Source organism: Sceloporus occidentalis, unplaced genomic scaffold (assembly GCF_023333645.1).
Source record: "Sceloporus occidentalis isolate IW3139 unplaced genomic scaffold, rSceOcc1.0.p SCAF_1, whole genome shotgun sequence".
Lineage (NCBI taxonomy): Eukaryota > Metazoa > Chordata > Lepidosauria > Squamata > Phrynosomatidae > Sceloporus > Sceloporus occidentalis.
In genome coordinates this window covers 65,441,229-65,461,555 of record NW_028316981.1, presented here as the reverse complement: position 1 = coordinate 65,461,555, position 20,327 = coordinate 65,441,229, and the positions used below count along the sequence as shown (strand labels likewise).

General features: G+C 37.8%; 1 protein-coding gene across 1 annotated transcript in view; it reads left to right on the top strand.

The window, feature by feature from the left end:
- Window positions 1-20,327, top strand: part of LOC149321509 (synapsin-2-like) — a 238,285-nt gene that overhangs the window by 123,737 nt on the left and 94,221 nt on the right. The window contains exons 4-5 of the mRNA XM_089523425.1: window positions 837-993; window positions 16,076-16,165. Of these exons, the coding sequence (XP_089379551.1) occupies window positions 837-993; window positions 16,076-16,165 (247 nt within the window). The remainder of the gene's footprint in view (window positions 1-836; window positions 994-16,075; window positions 16,166-20,327) is intronic.

Here is a 20,327-nt window from a genome sequence, read left to right as displayed (position 1 = left end):
TAATAATAATAATAATAATAATAATAATCTCACAATAGTAATCTGACAATTGCCTGATGTGTGCTGCATTAGGAAGCAAGAAAGGTAGTGTTCTGCCCTGTTTGGGACTCTTCTCCTCTCTAATCCATACTAACATTTGCACTAGAAATGCTAATAAATATTTCTGGTGTTTAAATTGCCTGGATTACATATAAATGTTATCTAATCAGAGGTGAAATATAGATAGATGTATAATTAAAACTGGGATGAGAGTCCTGCATCCCTTGAGATGTTGTCACACTGCAGTTCTCATCACCCCTCCACCAGGCAAAGCCAGTAGTGAGGAATGTGAGGAACAGCAAAAATATAGGTTGGCCTTTCTGGTTGATTTTCACCCCTACTATACAGCCATTTTAGAACATAAGGAGCAAGGAAATTGGTAGATTTTATTAAAAAATAATTTTTTTGAAATGTAAACACATTTAAAAGCTTGTGAGATACAGTACAAACTGTATGGCTATGAATTATATCAAAGGGAACTATTTAATAGGTGCTTTTTGGTAATCTAATTTTGGTCTTTGCATCTAAACCTAAAACTGGTTATTCCAAAGGATATTCCACTGACCTCAGTAGGATCACTATCAAACTGTGGAAGTAAAAAGGTCGACAGCTTTAATAACATAGTTCAATGAATTCTGGAAGAGTTAGGTTTATGCTCTTCCAAAAATATGTTTTCTTGTTTCCTTCTCAGTCCTTTTCCTGTAAATGATGTTTTAATCTAACTCATCTAATCTAATAGCTGATATTTCTTTCCATTAATTTTGGGGTATATTTAAAGAACAATCTAATTCTCCTAGATCATTCAAGCCTGACTTTGTCCTTATTCGGCAACACTCATTCAGCATGGCAGAAAATGAAGACTTCCGTAACTTAATTATTGGGATGCATTATGCTGGAATTCCAAGTGTTAACTCACTAGAGTCAATCTTCAACTTCTGTGACAAGCCCTGGGTGGTAAGTAATTGATAGATTTAAATAATAGACATCTATCTGAATGTGAAGATTTTGGGGGAGAGAAAACAGGAAAGGAGTTCCCTTGATCCCAAAGCCAGTTTTTGCCTCTGCACACAAGGCTGAAAGTTAACACTTCCCTTAGGAGGCTTAGCTTTGTAGTCTGCACGATAGTCTTGGACTCCTGGACAATGTTAGTCTATTCTTTCTTCATGTCATTTTTATCATTGTGAGTACTCTGTGATAAAAGTAATGACTGATTCCTTTAAAAAATGATGCTATTCCTTCTCCATCCTTTTTCTATTGTTGTGAATACTCTGAAATGTAAGAAATGACTGGGTCCTTAAAAACTGATGCTAATCATTTTACCTTAGTCCTCATGAGAGATAAAAATGGAAGCTTCAAGCTTGTACAAGTACCACAGGGTGATTTTCCTTCCCATAATCTTGACAATATGGACAAAATATCACTGTAATTATTTTTATTCAGAGTTAGGCAGCTAGGCTTCTTACAATTTAGTTCTGTCAATGCAGAATCTTTATACTCGAGTCAACTAGAAACTATCTAGAAAGCAATGCCATAATCACAAAAAGTCAACACAGGTTTCAGAGAAACAAGTCATGCCAGACAAATCTAATCTCTTTTTTTATATATAAAATTACCAGCTTGTTAGATGAAGGGAATGCTGTGGATATAGTATATCTTGATTTCAGTAAGGCCTTTGACAGGGTTCCCCATAAATATTCTTGCAAACAATCTTGTAAAATATGGGCTAGACAAGGTAACTGTTACATGGATTTGTAATTGGTTGACTAGCCGAACCCAAAGGGTGCTCAGCAATGCATTACAGATGTTGAAGCTGTTGAATTATTTATGTATTTATTTGGATGTTTGTATCCCATGTTTGAAAAAAATATCAAAGTAGTTTACAAAGGCCAAGACCCACTGAATAAAGGGGATTTATATACGTGTTGAAGAGCCAGTGTGGCTTAGTGGTTTGATTGTTAAGCTATGACTCAGGAGACCAAGGTTTAATTCCCAACTCAGCCATGAAACCCACTGAGTGACCTTGGGCAAGTCACATGCCTCAGGGAAAGGCAATGGCAAACCGCCTCTGAACAAATCTTGCCAAGGAGATCCCATGGTAGTTTCACCTTAGGGTCACCATAAGTCAGAAATGATTTGAAGGCACACAACAACAACAAACATATAAGTGTTGATTTATCAGATTCCCATTGATTCAGTGAGTTTGCTCTAGTTGGGATTTACAATTTGATTTAGACCAATAAAAATATAAATCAGAACAACATTTTAAAAACCTCACAGTAAAACAGTAGTGAACTTGCATAGTAATGATTTTTAAAAAATCAATAATAACAGCTTTAGCACACAAGATTTAGGCACCACAATAAAATCTGCTTTCTTTCCCCCCACCTCGGCTCTACCTCTGTCATTGAAAGAACAGTAGGAAGGACAGCCTCAACAACTTGCAATTCTCAATCTAGTTCCTGTGGGAGCAGATAGTACTGGAGGTGTTTAAGGCTTTAAAGACCACAGTCCACAAACTGATAGCCAATGAAGTTGACACAAAATTGGTGTAATGTGGTCCCTTCTGTCAGTCCTACACTAATCTGGGTATCATATTCTGAAACAATTAAAGCTTCAAGGGCTGCTTAATGTAGGTCCAAAACACAGTGCAGAAATAATCCAGTTTGAGACTGCTTTAATTGCCCAGGCTCAATGCTTGGAAATCCTGGGAATTGTAGTTTATTTTTGCACCAGAGCTCTCTGCTAGAGAAAACTAAATGTATCACAAAACTATAGTTCCCAGAATTCCGTAGCGTTGAGCCAGGGCAGTTAAAGTGGTCTCAAACTGGATTATTTTTGCAGTGTGTTTTGGACCAAAGAGTACTTTTCAGTAATCAGTTACTTTGGGTACATATCTGCTCAAGTCTACACTGAGTTTGGCAGGGCTACGGTAATTCCAGGGACATTTTTGTAGGATTTCCAGTTAGGCAATATTGTGCTTCATAATGGCATATTAGCAGATTTTTTAAAAAGTTCTAAATATTAAATTATCAATAAACTTCACAAATATCTAAAGAATGATAGGATATATGATTGAGTGAATGAAATGACAGTTGTTTTTTATATAAAGGTACTGTCCTAGTATTTATCACTTTCCACTTTCTACAATAAACCTTTTCATTATGCTGTATGTGGGAGTTGCTGTTTAATTATAAATGACAGAGTTATGTATGTACTTTATTTGCTTAGAATCATTACAGAAGTCAAAAAGGCTGCCCCGTGTTGAAGACCATTGACTTAGCCTATTCCTATCTTCCAGGTTTCTAGTACAGATACTAGAGATGCTGTAATTGAAGCTAGAATGTTATGCATGGTAAGCCTGAAAAGGCAGTTTGTAAAAATATTGGTTAAAATCCTTCCCTTTATCCTGATGTACGTTCTGAATAATTATCAGCCAGTTTTCTGTAATCCATTTTTGAGTAAGGCACTGAAACATATGGTTGTGTCCCTGATCCATATGATTTCACCACAGATCTTATTAGGAAACAGAGATCGCTTCAGATGCCATAATAGACAATCTATTCCAGGAACTGGCCAGAGGGAGTATTTCTATGTTGATTCCTGGTCACCTTTCTGAGTTGTGACTTGGAAGCACTGTTTTTGTCAATATTGTGTATGTTTTAATCTTGCAAGTGCCCTTGAGTTCTACTTCTGAGGAAAAAAGGCAGGAGACTGATGGTGGTGGTGGTGGTGGTGATGATGATATGCTCTATAACTGCACTCCCTTCCTATGTGCCTGTCCAGACAGAAAAATCTTTACATGTACTGATAACTTCAGGTCTGTTGTTAATATCATTGGCAAGAGGAATCTGTGGGTAGCTGGAAAATTGAAAAGGAGCACTCCACACTGCAACACTTTGTTGCAGGCCCCAGGTATAAGTCCTGTCAAAGCTACTGTAAAAACTCCCTAATCTTTGTTACTTTTTTGTGCATGCCAGAGTGCTCTCAAAATTATATCTCTTAATGTAAAATAATAAGCCTTTTAGGATGCTTTTACCTTATAGAAGGATCTTTAATAATGCTTTCACTCGCTGGCATTAAAGACAGAACCAGCAACACTTCTATTCAGCTTCCTTCTGCCTTAGGCGTTTCAGTCTGACATTTCTGCTTTTGTTAAAAATGTTCTAGGAATTTGGATTGACCTTGCATAGCTTATCATTTAAAGCCAGAGTACTTTGATCCCTCATTCAGTCCTTTGCATAAGCATTGACTGGCCCCTCCTTACTTATCAGACCTTCTTTCTCCTCACCTTCCCACTCGGACCCTCCGTTCTGGTAGTCAAGGTCTGCTGTCTCAGCCCAGGATTTCCTCTGCCCCATCCCGGATTCACCCCTTTTCACTTGCTGCCCCTCACTCCTGGAACCTTCTTCCCCCACAAGCAAGAGCCATCACTTCTTTAACCAGCTTCAAAACGGAGTTGAAAACCATCCTGTTCAGAGAAGCCTTCCCAGACATCGCATAATTGTTGCTTACTATTTGATGTTCTTTTGGTGCCTGTTTATCAAACCATTTCCTGTATTGCTATGTACTGTATATGCATTATCCTACTTGAGAGTATGTATTTTCCCTGGAAGATTAACCATCCATTATGAAGCCAAGCCCTCCCTCCAGTCCATCTGCCTTGGTCCAGGCCTTGGAGGTAGAGAGGAACTGCTGGACTTCTTACCCTTTCCCTCCACCACTCCCTTCTCCTTCTGTGTCATGTGTTTTTAGATTGTAAGCCCGAGGGCAGGGAACCATCTAATTAAAAAGATTGTATGTACAGCGCTGTGTAAATTTACAGTGCTTCATAAATAAAGGTTAATAATAATAATAATAATAATAATAATAATAATAACTGGCTCTTCAGAATTACAGCATAAAATTGAAAAGTTGAACATACCAGTGTTCATCAAAGTAGAAGCATCTGAGTGCTGGCTAGGTGGGATGGGGTTACACAGCAGAACCTGTATGTAATACCAAATGATCCTTTATCTACAAATTCACACTTTTTGAATTTATTTCTCTTAGAGCTTCCCTGGAGTTTGTTTTGTACTGTGTAAACGTTCCATTTATTTTTGCTATAAAGGTTTTGCTAAAGAATTTAAGTGTATTAATTCATTTATATTGTGTACAGTATATAGATCCAGCTTCATTTTATCCTTGCCACAGCCCTATGAGACTGATTATATTCAGAAACAGCAGCTATCTTGTTGCCACTGTCATCATGCATGAGTCAGAATTTGAATCTGCATCACATTAATACATGTAACTAGAGTATCATGGGTACACTTTTCATGTCAACCTTCATGAAGTAATTAATTCCTTTTCAAAAAGTATAATGGTGTGGTTGGCATGAATTATTACTCAAATGTCAATATGATGCAGGATTATTGTGTTTTCATAAAAGCAACATGAAACTGCTTCAATATTGGAAGCTGAGTAGGGCAAAGCCTTGTTGGAACTTTGATGGAAAGCTAACAAGGACTACCAGGAATCTAAGCAAGAATCTTGCTTAAAACCCGACAGAACTGCTGCCAGTCTGAGTTACCAATAGCAGGCTAGATGGACGAGTGGGCTGACAACTTCCTGTGTCTCTAAAAGCCTTAACCCCCAGTAATCGCTACCAACAGTGTATTTCTGCCAGCAACCATTAAAAATCACACCCCAACAAACCCTTTCTAAGAAAGCACAGCATCATCCACATGTACACATATCTGGCTCCCATGCTGTCTCACCAAAAACTCAGTAGATTCTGAAAAATTGCAGAAGACAACAGCAAAAATAGTATTTTTGAACAAAGAAAAGTACAGATCTGCTGGAAGGATGGTTTGTCAGCCCCCAAATGCCAGAGGGCATTAAGACTTAATCTCTTCCCCAGTTCTCACGCATACACTGTGGAATACACCACCTCAGAGTGCGGTGGAGTCTCCTTTGGAAGTTTAAAAAAGAAAAGTTTATCGCAATGGCCCTGAAACGGGCCCAGTGCTTTCTAAATGTGTGTGAGCGCGCACACACATGGAACGATGGGGCCCAGAACTCCATTTTATCACACGCTGGAATGCTGCCTGCTGGAATGCTGCCTTTGCCGCTGGGTGTTATGTGGTCATTTCTAGCTGTCCCGGTTACAGTTCAAGAACATCTGAAGGGCCATACAGTTCTCACTTTTGCACTGAAGGAACAACAGGAGGAGGGTGATTCTAGGGACTTTATCACATGAGCCTCGGTTTCATCTTGGTCTTGTGCAATTGCATTATTAAAAGAGAACTAAAACAGCGGCGGCGGCAAAGGGAGGAAGCAGCGGGCCGGAGGACCCAGGAACCACCACCCTCCATGGGCGGCGTCCGAGCGGAGGAGGAGCGACGCGGGGAGGCATAAAGCCCCCGCCAACACCACCAGCCCTCCACGAGCGGCGGCGGCGGCAAAGGGAGGAAGCAGCGGGCCAGAGGACACAGGAACCACCACCCTCCACGGGCGGCGGCCGAGCGGAGGAGGAGCGACGCGGGGAGGCATAAAGCCCCTGCCAACACCACCAGCCCTCCATGAGCGGCAGCGGCGGCAAAGGGAGGAAGCAGCGGGCCGGAGGACCCAGGAACCACCACCCTCCACGGGCGGTGGCCGAGCGGAGGAGGAGCGACACGGGGAGACATAAAGCCCCCGCCAACACCACCAGCCCTCCACGAGTGGCGGCGGCGGCAAAGGGAGGAAGCAGCGGGCCGGAGGACCCAGGAACCACCACCCTCCACGGGCGGCGGCCGAGCGGAGGAGGAGCGACGCGGGGAGGCATAAAGCCCCCGCCAACACCACCAGCCCTCCACGAGCGGCGGCGGCGGCAAAGGGAGGAAGCAGCGGGCCGGAGGACACAGGAACCACCACCCTCCACGGGCGGCGGCCGAGCGGAGGAGGAGCGACGCGGGGAGGCATAAAGCCCCTGCCAACACCACCAGCCCTCCATGAGCGGCAGCGGCGGCAAAGGGAGGAAGCAGCGGGCTGGAGGACCCAGGAACCACCACCCTCCACGGGCGGTGGCCGAGCGGAGGAGGAGTGACACGGGGAGACATAAAGCCCCCGCCAACACCACCAGCCCTCCACGAGTGGCGGCGGCAGCAAAGGGAGGAAGCAGCGGGCCGGAGGACCCAGGAACCACCACCCTCCACGGGCGGCGGCCGAGCGGAGGAGGAGCGACGCGGGGAGGCATAAAGCCCCCGCCAACACCACCAGCCCTCCACGAGCGGCGGCGGCGGCAAAGGGAGGAAGCAGCGGGCCGGAGGACCCAGGAACCACCACCCTCCATGGGCGGCGGCCGAGCGGAGGAGGAGCGACATGGGGAGGCATAAAGCCCCCGCCAACACCACCAGCCCTCCACGAGCGGCGGCGGCGGCAAAGGGAGGAAGCAGCGGGCTGCAGGACCCAGGAACCACCACCCTCCACTAGCCTAAATTTCTTTTTTTCTTTTTTTTTCTCCTTACAGGCTTCCAGTATGGACAAGTCACGGAAGTAGGAGAATTGTTAATTAATTCACTACTTCGCAGGGAAGGCTCTGGTAGGAACGGGACTGAGATTAGCCCGTCCTTAATTTCCCCAGCAAGGGGGATTAACTTTGGGATTCAATTAGGGTTTTTCCCCCCCTTTTTTTTCCTTTTAAAGAGAAAGGAAAAGACTCTAGATAGGTCCCTTCTGAAAGTGAAGGTTGACCTTACAGAATCCTGACTTCCTTCCTATGCCACCCCTTGGGGGGAATGTAAGTTGGCTACCATATAAATAACAGTCTATATGAACAGAAGGATATAAAAGAATAATTATTGAAGTTTTGTGTTTAGGGCTATAAGATAAAACCGAGGCTTACTATTTGGAAGAATCAAGGAATCTTGAAACTATATTGGTCTTTTCTTCTCTTTTTTTCTTCTCTTTCGGAGGCTTTAAAGTTAAAAGGTTCTATTAAAGATAGAGTTTGAAATATATTGTCTAATAGTTGAAGAATAGGTTGGTAAAATTTAATTGAATATAACTGAAACAGAATAGAATTGGAACCTATTATTTATGGAAACAAGGAGTTCAAAGAAAAAAATTGAAAAAGAAGGGAAAATAGAGAAAATGCCATTGGTTAAAAAAGGTTTTGTACAAACACAATCTCTCCTACAGAGAAGAGGTTCGGGAGGTACAGGAAAAGACACATTGAAAGTGGTAGACCCTGTAGTAGCATTAGTGGAAGAAATTAAAAGTTTAAGGCAAGAATTAAGGGAAAATAGACAAGAAATGAAGGAAGATCTGAAAGAATCTATTAGAGATATAAGAGAGGAAATAAAAGAAGCAAGGATAGAGATAAGGAAAGATTTAAAAAAAGAACTGGAATGTATGGGTAAAAGAATGGACAAATTTTCTTTTGAACTGAATAAGAATCAGAAAGAAATAGAAAAATTAAAAGACAAAACTAGTATAATAGAGAAGACAACAACAGATTTATCAAAGAAACAAGAAACACAACAAACAATAGATTGGATGAATGAATTGAGATACAGAGATAGATGTATAAAAATAAGAGGATTGAGAGAAATACCGGGTGAAAATTTGGAAAAAAGAATAGTTAAACCACTAGCTGACTTTCTTAAAATTGAAGAGGAAATTATGAATATGGAAATTGATAAGTTATTCAGAGTCATAGAATCATAGAATCATAGAATCGTAGAGTTGGAAGAGACCACTAGGGCCATCCAGTCCAACCCCCTGCCATGCAGGAAATCCAAATCAAAGCATCCCTGACAGATGGCCATCCAGCCTCTGTTTAAAGACCTCAACTCACAACAAGCGAAGGACAGGAAATTACCGAAAGATATAGTAATTTGTTTTGTAAGAACTAAATTTAAAGACCTAATTATTCAAGAGAGCTATAGTAGTAAATTAATAGTAGAAGATTCAGAACTTAAAATTTTTAAAGATATTCACCCACAAATCATGATAGAAAGGCAGAAATATAAATCTTTAGTTCAAACATTAAATGAATTGGAAATAAATTATAGGTGGGATCGAATAGAAGGTTTATCTTTTTATTTTAAACAAAAAAGACATAAAATTGATAACATAAGTAAAGCAAATGAGATGGAAGAAAAACTAAAAAAGGAATTCGGTGATATAAGAGAAGAGAAGAGTAAGGTGAGAGTATGGAAAAATAGCTCTTACAAAAAAGAAGGAGAGAAAAATAAAGAGGAAAAGGCTGTAATTGAAGCGGAAGAAATCATTAAAGAAAGTGAGCAACTTATTGTACTGGAAGAGGAAGACGCAGAAAAAACTAAATTAAATCAATTAATATTTAGTTCAATCCGGTTATTGTAATATATTATAAGAATCTGGTGTATAATAAATTTTCTTTATCTCTGAAAAAATGGTTAAAATTATTTCATGGAATGTGAGAGGCCTTAATTCAAAATATAAGAGAAATACGATTTTTCACCGATTAGAAAAAACAAGAGCTGACATAATATGTTTACAGGAAACTAAAATAAGGCAAGGAGAAACAAAATACATTCAATATAATAAATTAGGAACTTGTTTTTCATCAACATCAAAAACCGGGGAAAAGAAGAATGAAGAAGGGTATGAAGAAGTGTTCTTTTAGTATTTCTATGATTAATTTGATATGTTTATTGCTAAACCTTCGATTGTACTGTTTTATGTTTAATATAAACCTTAATAAAGACAATAATTAAAAAAAAAAACCGGGGAAAAAAAGGGAGTTACTATTTATGTTAACAAGAAATTTCAGTCCAAAGAAATACTAAATGACAAACAAGGAAGATACCTAGGAATAGAAATTAAAACACAAAATCAAATATTACTTGTAATAGGGATATATGCCCCACTGGAAGAACGAGAAATTTTTTTTGATAAATTAAACCACGAAATGTTGGGGTTAGACTATGAGAATATCATCTTACTAGGGGACTTTAATGCGGTAGTGGAACCAATAAAGGACAGGAAATCAAACAATAACAAAACAATAGGAAAGAACCAGGGAAAACTACCTAAATCCTTTTTTAAAATGATGGAGGACTTTAATTTAACTGATATTTGGACATACAAATATCAAGATATAAGAGAATTTACATATTACTCAGGTGTTCATGACTCCTTCTCAAGAATAGATATGATCTTAACATCAAAGTCTTTATTACAGTTTATTAAATCTATGGAAATCACATCTAATTATGAATCGGACCACAACTTGATTATATTGAATACATTTGAAAAAACCAAAAAGTACTTGTGGAGATTACAGGAGGATATATTGAAGGAGGAGGAACTATTGGAGAAAGTTAAAAAGAGTCTAAAACTATACTTTATAGAAAATAAAACAGAGGAGATGACATCAAAAACTATTTGGGATGCTGGTAAAGCAGTAATACGAGGAATATTAATAAAAATGCAATATGAAAGGAATAAGTTAAAGAACGAAAAAGAAAGAAGGTTGATGGAAGAGTTAAATAGAAAGGAGGTAGAGTGGAGAAAAAAAGGGGACAAAAGATTGAAATGTGAAATAGAGGATATAAAGATACAGCTTAAAATGTTAGTTACGGAAGAAATAGAAAGGAAGTTAAGAATATTAAAACAAAGACAATTTGAGTCAGGGAATAAAGCGGGGAAATTAATGGCATCCAGAATAAGAAAAGAAAAAGAAAAGAAATTAATTACAGAAATATATGAAAAGGGAGAAAAAATAACAGATTGTAACAATATAAAGAAGGCATTTACAGATTTTTATAAGAAACTATATAGAAAAGAATCAATGGAAAACAACTCAGATAAGATTCAAAAATATTTAGAAAAAAATATTAATGTAATACTGAATGAAGATCTAAAAAATCACTTAAATAAGACATTTACATCAGAAGAGATATTAGAAGCCATAAAAAATTTAAAAACACAAAAAGCCCCAGGACCTGATGGTCTGCCGGCAATATTTTATAAAAAATTGGAAGAAGTGCTGTTAGAACCTTTAAAAGATACCCTAAACGATATACATTATAATGGAATCCCAGAATCATGGAATGAAGCTTATATTTCATTGATACCCAAGGGGCAACAAGAGAAACCATCAGTGACCAACTTTAGGCCTATCTCCCTAACCAACACAGATTATAAAATCTTTACATCAATCTTATCAAACAGATTAAAGAAGTGTGTAGATATGTTAATTAAAAAAGATCAAAACGGATTCATACCAAGTAGACAAATAAAAGACAACATAAGAACTGTCTTGGATCTAATAGAATATTATGAACATAATAATGAAAGAAAATTTGCAATGATACTGATTGATGCTGAAAAAGCATTTGATAGGGTAGAGTGGTCTTTTATGTTGGAAATATTAAAAAAAATGAATCTTGGAGATATGTTTTTGAGCTGGATCAATGCGATTTATAAAAAACAAAAAGCTCGAATCTTGGTTAATAATGATATAACGGAATATATACCAATCTCAAGAGGGACCAGACAAGGCTGTCCGCTCTCACCTCTGTTATTTATACTAACTATGGAAGTATTAAATAATAGTATTAGGAACGACTGTGATATAGATGGAGCACGGATAGGTAATATAAAACTCAAAGCATTCGCAGACGATTTAATTGTATTCCTGGAAAATCCTAAGAAATCAATATTATATTTAATAGATAAGTTTAATAAATATGGTGAGATGGCAGGTTTCAAGATAAATATAAATAAAACGGCAATTATAACTAAAAATATGACAGATACTGAAGAACAAGAATTAAGTAACATTTCCGGTTTCAAAGTGGTCAAAAAAGTCAAATATTTGGGTATATATCTTTCTAACAGAAATATAGAACTTTACCATAATAACTATGTAAGAGTATGGAATGAAATCAAAAGAGATCTATTGAAATGGTCAAGATATAATTTGTCATTGTTGGGAAGGATGGAGATTTTGAAGATGAATGTACTACCAAAGCTCATTTTTTTATTTCAAAATCTACCCATTCTATGTAACGAATCTTTTTTTGAAAAATGGCAAAAAATCCTCACAAACGTTATTTGGCAAGGAAAGAAGGCAAGAATCAAATGGAAACTATTGACAGAGGATAAAAGGAAAGGGGGATGTAATCTACCTAATTTGAAACTGTATTATTATGCGGCATGTATTCAATGGATAGAAGAGTGGGTATTTCTGGAAAATGATGAACTATTGGAATTGGAGAGTACAAAAATGAGATTTGATTTCCATGCTTTTCTCTGGTATGAAAAAATAAATGCAAATATCGATTTTCCCCATCACTTCATAAGGAACTCACTATTTAAAATTTGGTTAAAAATTAAAAAAATGTTTTATAATCAGTGGCCACTATGGATCTCAAGTCAAGAGGCATTTTATAAAAGATCTAAACAGGAAGGTAAAGGTTGGATAACATATAAGGAACTACTAAAAAAGGAAAATAGGAAATTAACAATGAAACCCCAAAATGAAATAACACAATTGACCAACAAGAATTGGCTATTGCAAATACAACTCATGGAAAAATTTAAAATTGATAAAAAAGAACATGAATTAACAGATCAAAGAAACGAGATTGATAATATTATGTTTGATGGGAAAAAAGGGCACATATCCAAATATTACAAAATATTAAAGCAAAGAGATCTGGAGTTAGAAACAGTAAAAGAATGCATGGTTAAGTGGTCACAAGACACAGGAATAATAATCGATATGGATTTGTGGGAAAAATCTTGGCGTGACACAAACTCTTTTACATTATGTCAAAATTATAAAGAAAATTACATTAAAATGTATTATCGTTGGTACCTGTCCCCAAATAGATTAAATAAGATGTATAAGGCTGGGAGTGGTACGTGTTGGAAATGTAAAAAACAAAGAGGCACCTTTTACCATGTGGGAATGTGAAGAAACAAAGAAGTTTTGGGAAAAAATACAGAAATCTATGTCAAAAATATTAGAAATTAAGATACCAAAAAATCCCTTATTGTTTTTACTAAATATGACGGGTATTCTAGAAGAAAAAAAGGTAGAAATAAAACATAGACGATTAATTTTATATATGATCACGATTGCCAGAATTATATTTGCTAAATATTGGAGATCACAATTGACACCCACATTAGAGGAATGGTTAGAAAAATTAATAGAGGCAATGCAAATGGATATACTTACAGCACGAATGTGTGATTCGAAGTTGGAAGAAAGAAAAGAAGAATGGGAATGTTTAGAAAAATATAAGAAATTGTATCAGGGACCAGACGCATGAAAAATATAAAAAGAAAGGAAAAGGAAGTTTATAATTTATACCAAGGAGAAGATAGATTTAAAGTATAATAAAGTTTATTGCATATGTTAAAAAAGACAAGGTAAATACAAAACTTCATGGAAGCCTATGTTAACAGATCAATGAGAAATCTTAACAAAGATCTTTGTTTATATTGGAAAATTTTGTTCGTAATGTATTGTAATGTACTGTATTATTTGATGTGATTGTATTAATGTATATTTGTTGTAATAAAAATTTTAAAAAAATAAAAACAAAAGAGAACTAAAACAGGAGTTTGGGAACTTTTATTACTACACCTCTCTTCAATGGAATAATGGGACCTTTTTGGTCCCACTTGCTCTCTTCCACCTTAACTCTTTCTCCCTGCCCTATGCCCTACTCAGCTTGCCTTTTTCTTGTTTTTTTAAAATAATCTTTATTGAGGTTTAAAACAATAAGAGGGGGTAGCAGGAAGGAGGGGGAAGGGGAGGGAAGGGGATGTATATCAAATTAAACTTTTCTCTTTGTATATCGACATTGATCTGCTGTATATTATATACCCCCCCCCCCCAAAAGACCAGTTTAGTTGTATGTTGTCCACAATATCTACATCTGTAAGGATACAAGAAACTGGTGGGTTTCTAAAAATAAAAATAAAGTTCTTCAAAATTGTCTACATAAATCCATATCTATTCTTTAACCCACATTTTTTCAATCATCTGCCATTTGCTTTCAAATTCTTGGCTAGTTTTCCCTATTGCATACATAGTCAGTCTGTCCATAATAAAGTAATCATGTGCCCGTGCTTTCCATTCCTCGATGTTGGGATTACCTTGGATTTCCAATATTTAGCAAGCTCTATTCATGCAGCGGAAATCATATATAATATTATGCTATGACATTTTGTGTCAATTTAACTTGGATAATATCTACAATATTTAATAAGAATAATTCTGGAAGGAGGGGGATGTTAATTTTTAATACAGCTTGCATTTCTGCATTTATTTTTGCCCAGTATTTTTTTTACTTTATTACATTGCCACCATATGTAGTACATGGTACCGGTTTTCCCTTCACATTTCCAGCAATTACTATTGTGTTGTTTATTTAATTTAGCTAATCTGGAAGGGGTTAAGTACCACCTATGAAAAATCTTTAGGTAGTTTTCTTTTGTATTACATACTATAAAACTCTTCTGGATATCGAATTAAAGGAAGAGTCCATTACATGATCAAGTGGATGCATGATCAAGTGGATGCAAAATATAGGAAGATCAGTTCCATTAGAGATGTGGGAATATACCTGGAAAAATATCCAAAAATTCACAAAATGTAATACTTTTTCTTGTTTTTATAATGTGTATTTGTAATGCTATTCTGTCCAGATTTCAGTAGTGGCTAGGAGTGCATTTGCTCAGCTAAAACTAGTGCATCAACTGCACCTGTTTGTTGAGATGTCAGAACTGGCTGTGGTGGTACATGCCTTAGTCACATCTGATTTGGACTGTAGTCAGCCATTTGTATTCATAGAAGTTCTCCACCCCCCATGGATAACAAAAAATGTGAGACCTTAAGTCCTGTTCTTCCCAATGACGGTGGGTGCATGTGCAACATTGTTGGAGTGGCTGCATGTGTATTGGGGAGAATAGGGTAGAGCTATATGCAAATGTTCCAGTCCATGGATGGCAAGCCCATGGTTGGAGAGGGTTGACTGTATTATAACACTCTTTACTTGGGTCTTCCTTTGTAGAGTGTTCAGAAACTTCAGTTGGTTCAAAGAGTTGCAGCCAGACTGTTAACTAGGCAAGTTACCAAAACTATAGTGCATCTCTGTTGAAACAGCTCCACTGGCTGCCAGCACTTTGAACTGTTTACAGGCACAATTCAAAGTGCTGGCAAAGACCTGTAAATCCTTATATGGCTCATGTCCAGGTTTTCTGGAAGACTATATATCCCTGTAAGACTGTATATCCTCATGCTCAGAGGATATCATCAGAGCCCTTCTCTCCATCACACTACCATCACAACCACAGTTGGTGTGGACATGAGAGAGGACCTTCTTGGTGGATGTCTAAGATCTGGAACTCCCTTCCTAGGGATGCCAGAATGGCCACCTCTTTAATGTCCTCTTGATGGGCTAAACCCCTTTTTATTCAGTCTGGATTTTTAAAAAGAAAGTTTTTTCTTTAAAGGGCTATGGAGTGCTGTGTTGTTTTAGTTGTTGAGTGCTTTCAAGTTCTTTCTGACTTATGGCATCTCTAAGGTGAACCTATCATGATGTTTTCTTGGCAAGTTTCTTCAGAGCGTGTTTGCCATGGACTGTTCTTAAGAGCTTTTTGTTTTTGTTTTTAAATGACATTTTATTGTCATTAATATGAGGCTGAATTGTTTTAAATAGTTTAAGTGTATTTTAAGATTCACTTTATGTTTGTAATTGTATTGTTCTTTTAAATTGTGAGCTGCTTTGAGTCCCAATTTTGGGAGGAAAGAGGGATATAAATCAATTCTACTACAACAACAGTCTGTTGTTTCACGTGAGATAACGTGAGATACTAACTTGACTATTTAACTTTTTAAACCTTCTCTGTAGGTGGATAATAATAACAATCTGGCAAGGTATAAGCCATCTTAGAATTGCATCTTGGCCTTCTGATAGATGCTAATTATTGGGCTATGTAATAGTGCTTAAGTCATTTTTGTGTGATCTGTCCTTTGAAATAAAGTTTTGTTTGTTGTTTTCTGCAGTTTGCCCAGTTGGTGTCCATCTACAGAACTCTGGGACCAGAGAAGTTTCCTCTGATTGAACAAACATTTTATCCAAATCACAAGGAAATGGTAGGTGCAAGTAATAAACACAAACATGTGCTTTCTCTTGGAGGTAAGGGAAAGAGACTATAATAATTCATTTGGTTGCTTTACCAACAGTCCATCTGATTAGTAGCAAATGAAATTTTTATATACCCACCTTGAATGAGCCTGAATAATTGAATAACGACCCATTTGAAACATTTCAAACTCTGAAAATGGGGATTAAGCTGCAGAAATTGACATGAAAGGTATACTTTCTATGTATTTTTCAGGAGAGCCATCTCCATTGTCAAATGGTATTGTGGGTTTTGGTGGATTAAGTAATGTGAATGAAGTAATGAACTTTTAAAAAATTTTATTTGGTTTAGAAATTGTTGATAACAACTAATTTCATTGTTACAGTCTTTACATGTTCATATTCCTGCTTAAAAACATTTCTAATTCTATTGTCAAATATATCATCTACTGTTATATAATGTAATAGTTTAATAATAATGGGTTACCACTCTGGAAGTCTATACTTTCACACATTTGCTTTTTCAGATCAGTGAAGGGGCATGAATATATCAGGGACCAAATAGTGAATGTTTATTTACTCTGTTTTGAAAATATGTATATCCCACCCTCATTGCATTGGGAAAGGGTCCCAGCATGGGAGAAAGGGAGAGCTCTAGGTATTTTTAATGGCCTTATTGTCACCAGGGTCCTGCTCTTTATGCAAGGGTAGAACTTTGTCTTTCAGTTCATGCTGCACATCTGAAACCCATTTCAGAGTGAGAGATACTCCTGTACTCCCTTACCTTGCTCCAAACATGTACCTAGGGCAATGCAGAACTTTCAAAATCACATAGCAAAAAGCTTTATTCTCGAAAAGAAGAAGTTCATCCAACCATGACAATGTGCTTTCCAGGTGCTCGGAAACCATGAAAATCCAATGCAACTCCAGGGCATTTCTATCTAGTGCCAGAACAAGCCCTAGTCGTCTTCCTAAGCCTGGAAAGGAATGTCCTCCCAGTTAGATTGCATGCCCAAGAAGTATCTGTGTCCTAATTGCAGAAATGCAGGGGCAATCACTGCTCCTCCCTAGTTCCAGGATTGGATGGAGGTCTGGGTTTTGTGCTTGAGTTGCAATAGGGCAGTGAAGCATTAAACTGTTGCAAGTGTGATGAGTTTAATTGTTAGTTCTGTTACTAGGTTATGAAAGCCACTGTTAATTCCTGAACAGATGGCCAGCAGTCTGCTTAGCATCAGGCAATAGTCATCTGTGCTATTCTTTTCTGCCATCCACTGGAAGAACAGGGTTGCAAAGTTATCTCAACATGATTTCTGTTATGGTGTAATGTTTCGCTAATATATCTTTTATAGAATACTGTGGGGAAATACAAATATAATGTCTTTCACAAAGTGTAAAATACTGTGTTTGGTATGTAGAAATTGAAATACCATTTTACACTGTGGTGCTTGGTTCTGTCTCCATTCAGCATTGGTAGCTTTGAGTACTAGTATAACCGTGTTTTGTTTCAAAAATATCACAAAGGTAGCAGAATGAGCACCACTTCAGATTTTGAGGAGCAGTGTGATTCTCCCAGATATGTTCTGTGTTAACCTAATGTTTAATTTATGTGAAGTTTGAAGGCTAGATCCTCAGTGTGTTGGAACACATGTTCAAACTGAAGTGTCTCTTAATTTAGGCTCTGTTGGAATGATTTCTAGCTTCTGTAATTTGTATTCTTAGCATGTTTCTTTCTTGCTTTGCAAGCAAATGAGGTAGTCTTTGAAAAATTCTCAGCTGTAGTCAGGAATTCCTGGCTAATGGTATGGTGCAAGAGTACCCACAGGATTAGTAAAGGCCTTCTGATTTGCATATCCAAGTGCTTTCCAACATCATAATGGCTAAAAGCTTGCATTTTTTATTTTAAAAAACTCTACATTAGATTTCCCCCATAGTACTTGCCTAAATGTCCAGGGCATGCTTGGTTTTTCCTAATAGTCCAACACTGAATGATGATATTAATGACAATGATGAAAATGACTAAGACACTTTTTAAATAAGATTTGCAAACCAAATTGTGCACAATTACATATTAAACATAGCTAGTTTTGCAACATATCTGCTACTCCCACACAGTTAATGTTTACAATGTCCTGTGATCCTGTATCAAACCCTAAAAGTGACTATAGCACAATCCTATGCATGTTTAGGTCAAAGTAACAGTGCATTACTAGATATTTCTACTCTGAAATAAGTCCCACTTAATTCAGTAGGGCTAATGTGCAGAGATGACTGTAAATCTGAAGATTCTTCTCATTGTAATTCTCTTTCTCTGAGAGAGACTTTGTAAAGTCAGTAGTTCGGACAATGGGTTATGCAGAGTAGCACATAGGTTTTAGAGTTTCTGTGAAAAGATTAATTTGCTGTTGTGGGATGATCCAGAGAGCGAGCTTTGTCAGTAGTAAAGTTGGAGCCAAACCACATTACTGAAAGTTGTTGTCTCTGCTGATACTTTGCGATGCTTCAAGAGTTTCTCACAGTTCCTGACCATCCTTTCTTTTTTCCTCTCTGTCCTCTTGCTATTCAGAATTTTATATCTTAGAATGAGAGAGTATTTTGAGGTTTTTAAGTCATGAAAGTTTGAGGTTGCTAGAACGGATATCCTATTATTTCTTCTTTTACAAAAGTGGGAGCACTGATTTTTTTTTCCTTTAAAAAAAAGCAGTAAAATGCAACTAAGCAAAGGTAACCCTTTTCTAAAGCAGAGAGAGGGGAAAACAGATGCACTTGGAAAGAGTGAGAAAGTTTCCTGGTGTGCTTTCACATTTACTTCAGAAAAGATGTAGTTACAGGTTAATCCAGACTACAGATTGAGATGATAATTATGGAGTGGTAGTGGATTGTCTCAAGTAGTGTGACAACCTAGAGCTGTGGGAATCCATGAAGAATATTTTGGCAGGCAGCAAAATGTAGCCAGTACCTGAAACAATTATCATCATTCCTGCTAGGGCTCATATCCAACATAGCCTGACTTATAACACACATGACACAAGGAGAGTTTTTCCAGGTTTATACTCAATTGGAGATTTGAACAGGGTCACCTACCAGCCTTCAGGGATTTTTTTTCCAGGCCCTGTCCTCCTGTTTCCAGGGCTTGTATAACAAGAAGACTTGCAAGTTACCATGCTGGTGCTCCACTCCTTACCTTGCTCCAAATGGTACAATGGGCCCAAGTACCTGCATTTCCCCCTTCCCAGTCTCCCTGCCATTTGCTCCTGGCATTTTGATGCATCATTGTTCAACAAGCACATAAATATATACATACATACAACACCTTTGTGTTGAGACAGAAAACTCTGGTGCCAACTGGAAATCTAGAGAGGCACATGAATTCCTCAAGATTTGAACTGCTACGCTGACACCCAGTATGATTTTTTTAGAGAGGTTATTAAGAGTTTTGCAGCTGAATGAACTTAAGATTCAAAGCAGATGGAGCAAAAGGAGCAGCCAGAGGCTGCTCCCACCCCAATCACCACAGGACCATGGCAACCAGATGCCGTGGCCCTGAGGGGTGGCAGCTGCCACATTCCCACATGGTCTGCAAAAAGGAGCGGTAAGAAACTGCTCCTTTTGTGGTCGGGTTTGGGCCATATTAGACGGTCCCAGCACAGCCTTCACACAGCCTCTGCATGATCCGGGGGCGTGAATCATATGCATGCCTGACTTCTGGTTTGTCCCAATGGGCCATCTGTTTGAGGCCTCAATCCTTTTACATTAACATGAAAACTATATTATTATGAAGTGATAACATTTCTATCTTTCTGTTTTTATTTTTCACTGTATAACACAATGGTATGTACACTGGCGAGAGAGAGAGATAAAATAGGCAAACACTGTTAACTGCTATCAAGCCACCTTTGACTTACGACAATCCCATGAATGAGAAACCTCCAAGTCATCCTATCCTCCACCGCCCTGCTCAGAACTTGCAGACTAATGGCTGTGGCTTCCTTGATTGAGTCTGGAATGTGGTATTCCTCTTTTCCTTCTGCCTTGTGCATTACTAAGTACTATTGTCTTTACTACTGAGTCATGTCTTGTCATGATATGACCAAAGTATGACAGTATCAATTTAGTCATTTTGGCTTCTAGTTAAAGTTCAGGCTAGATTTGCAATAGGATCCAATTATTTTTAAT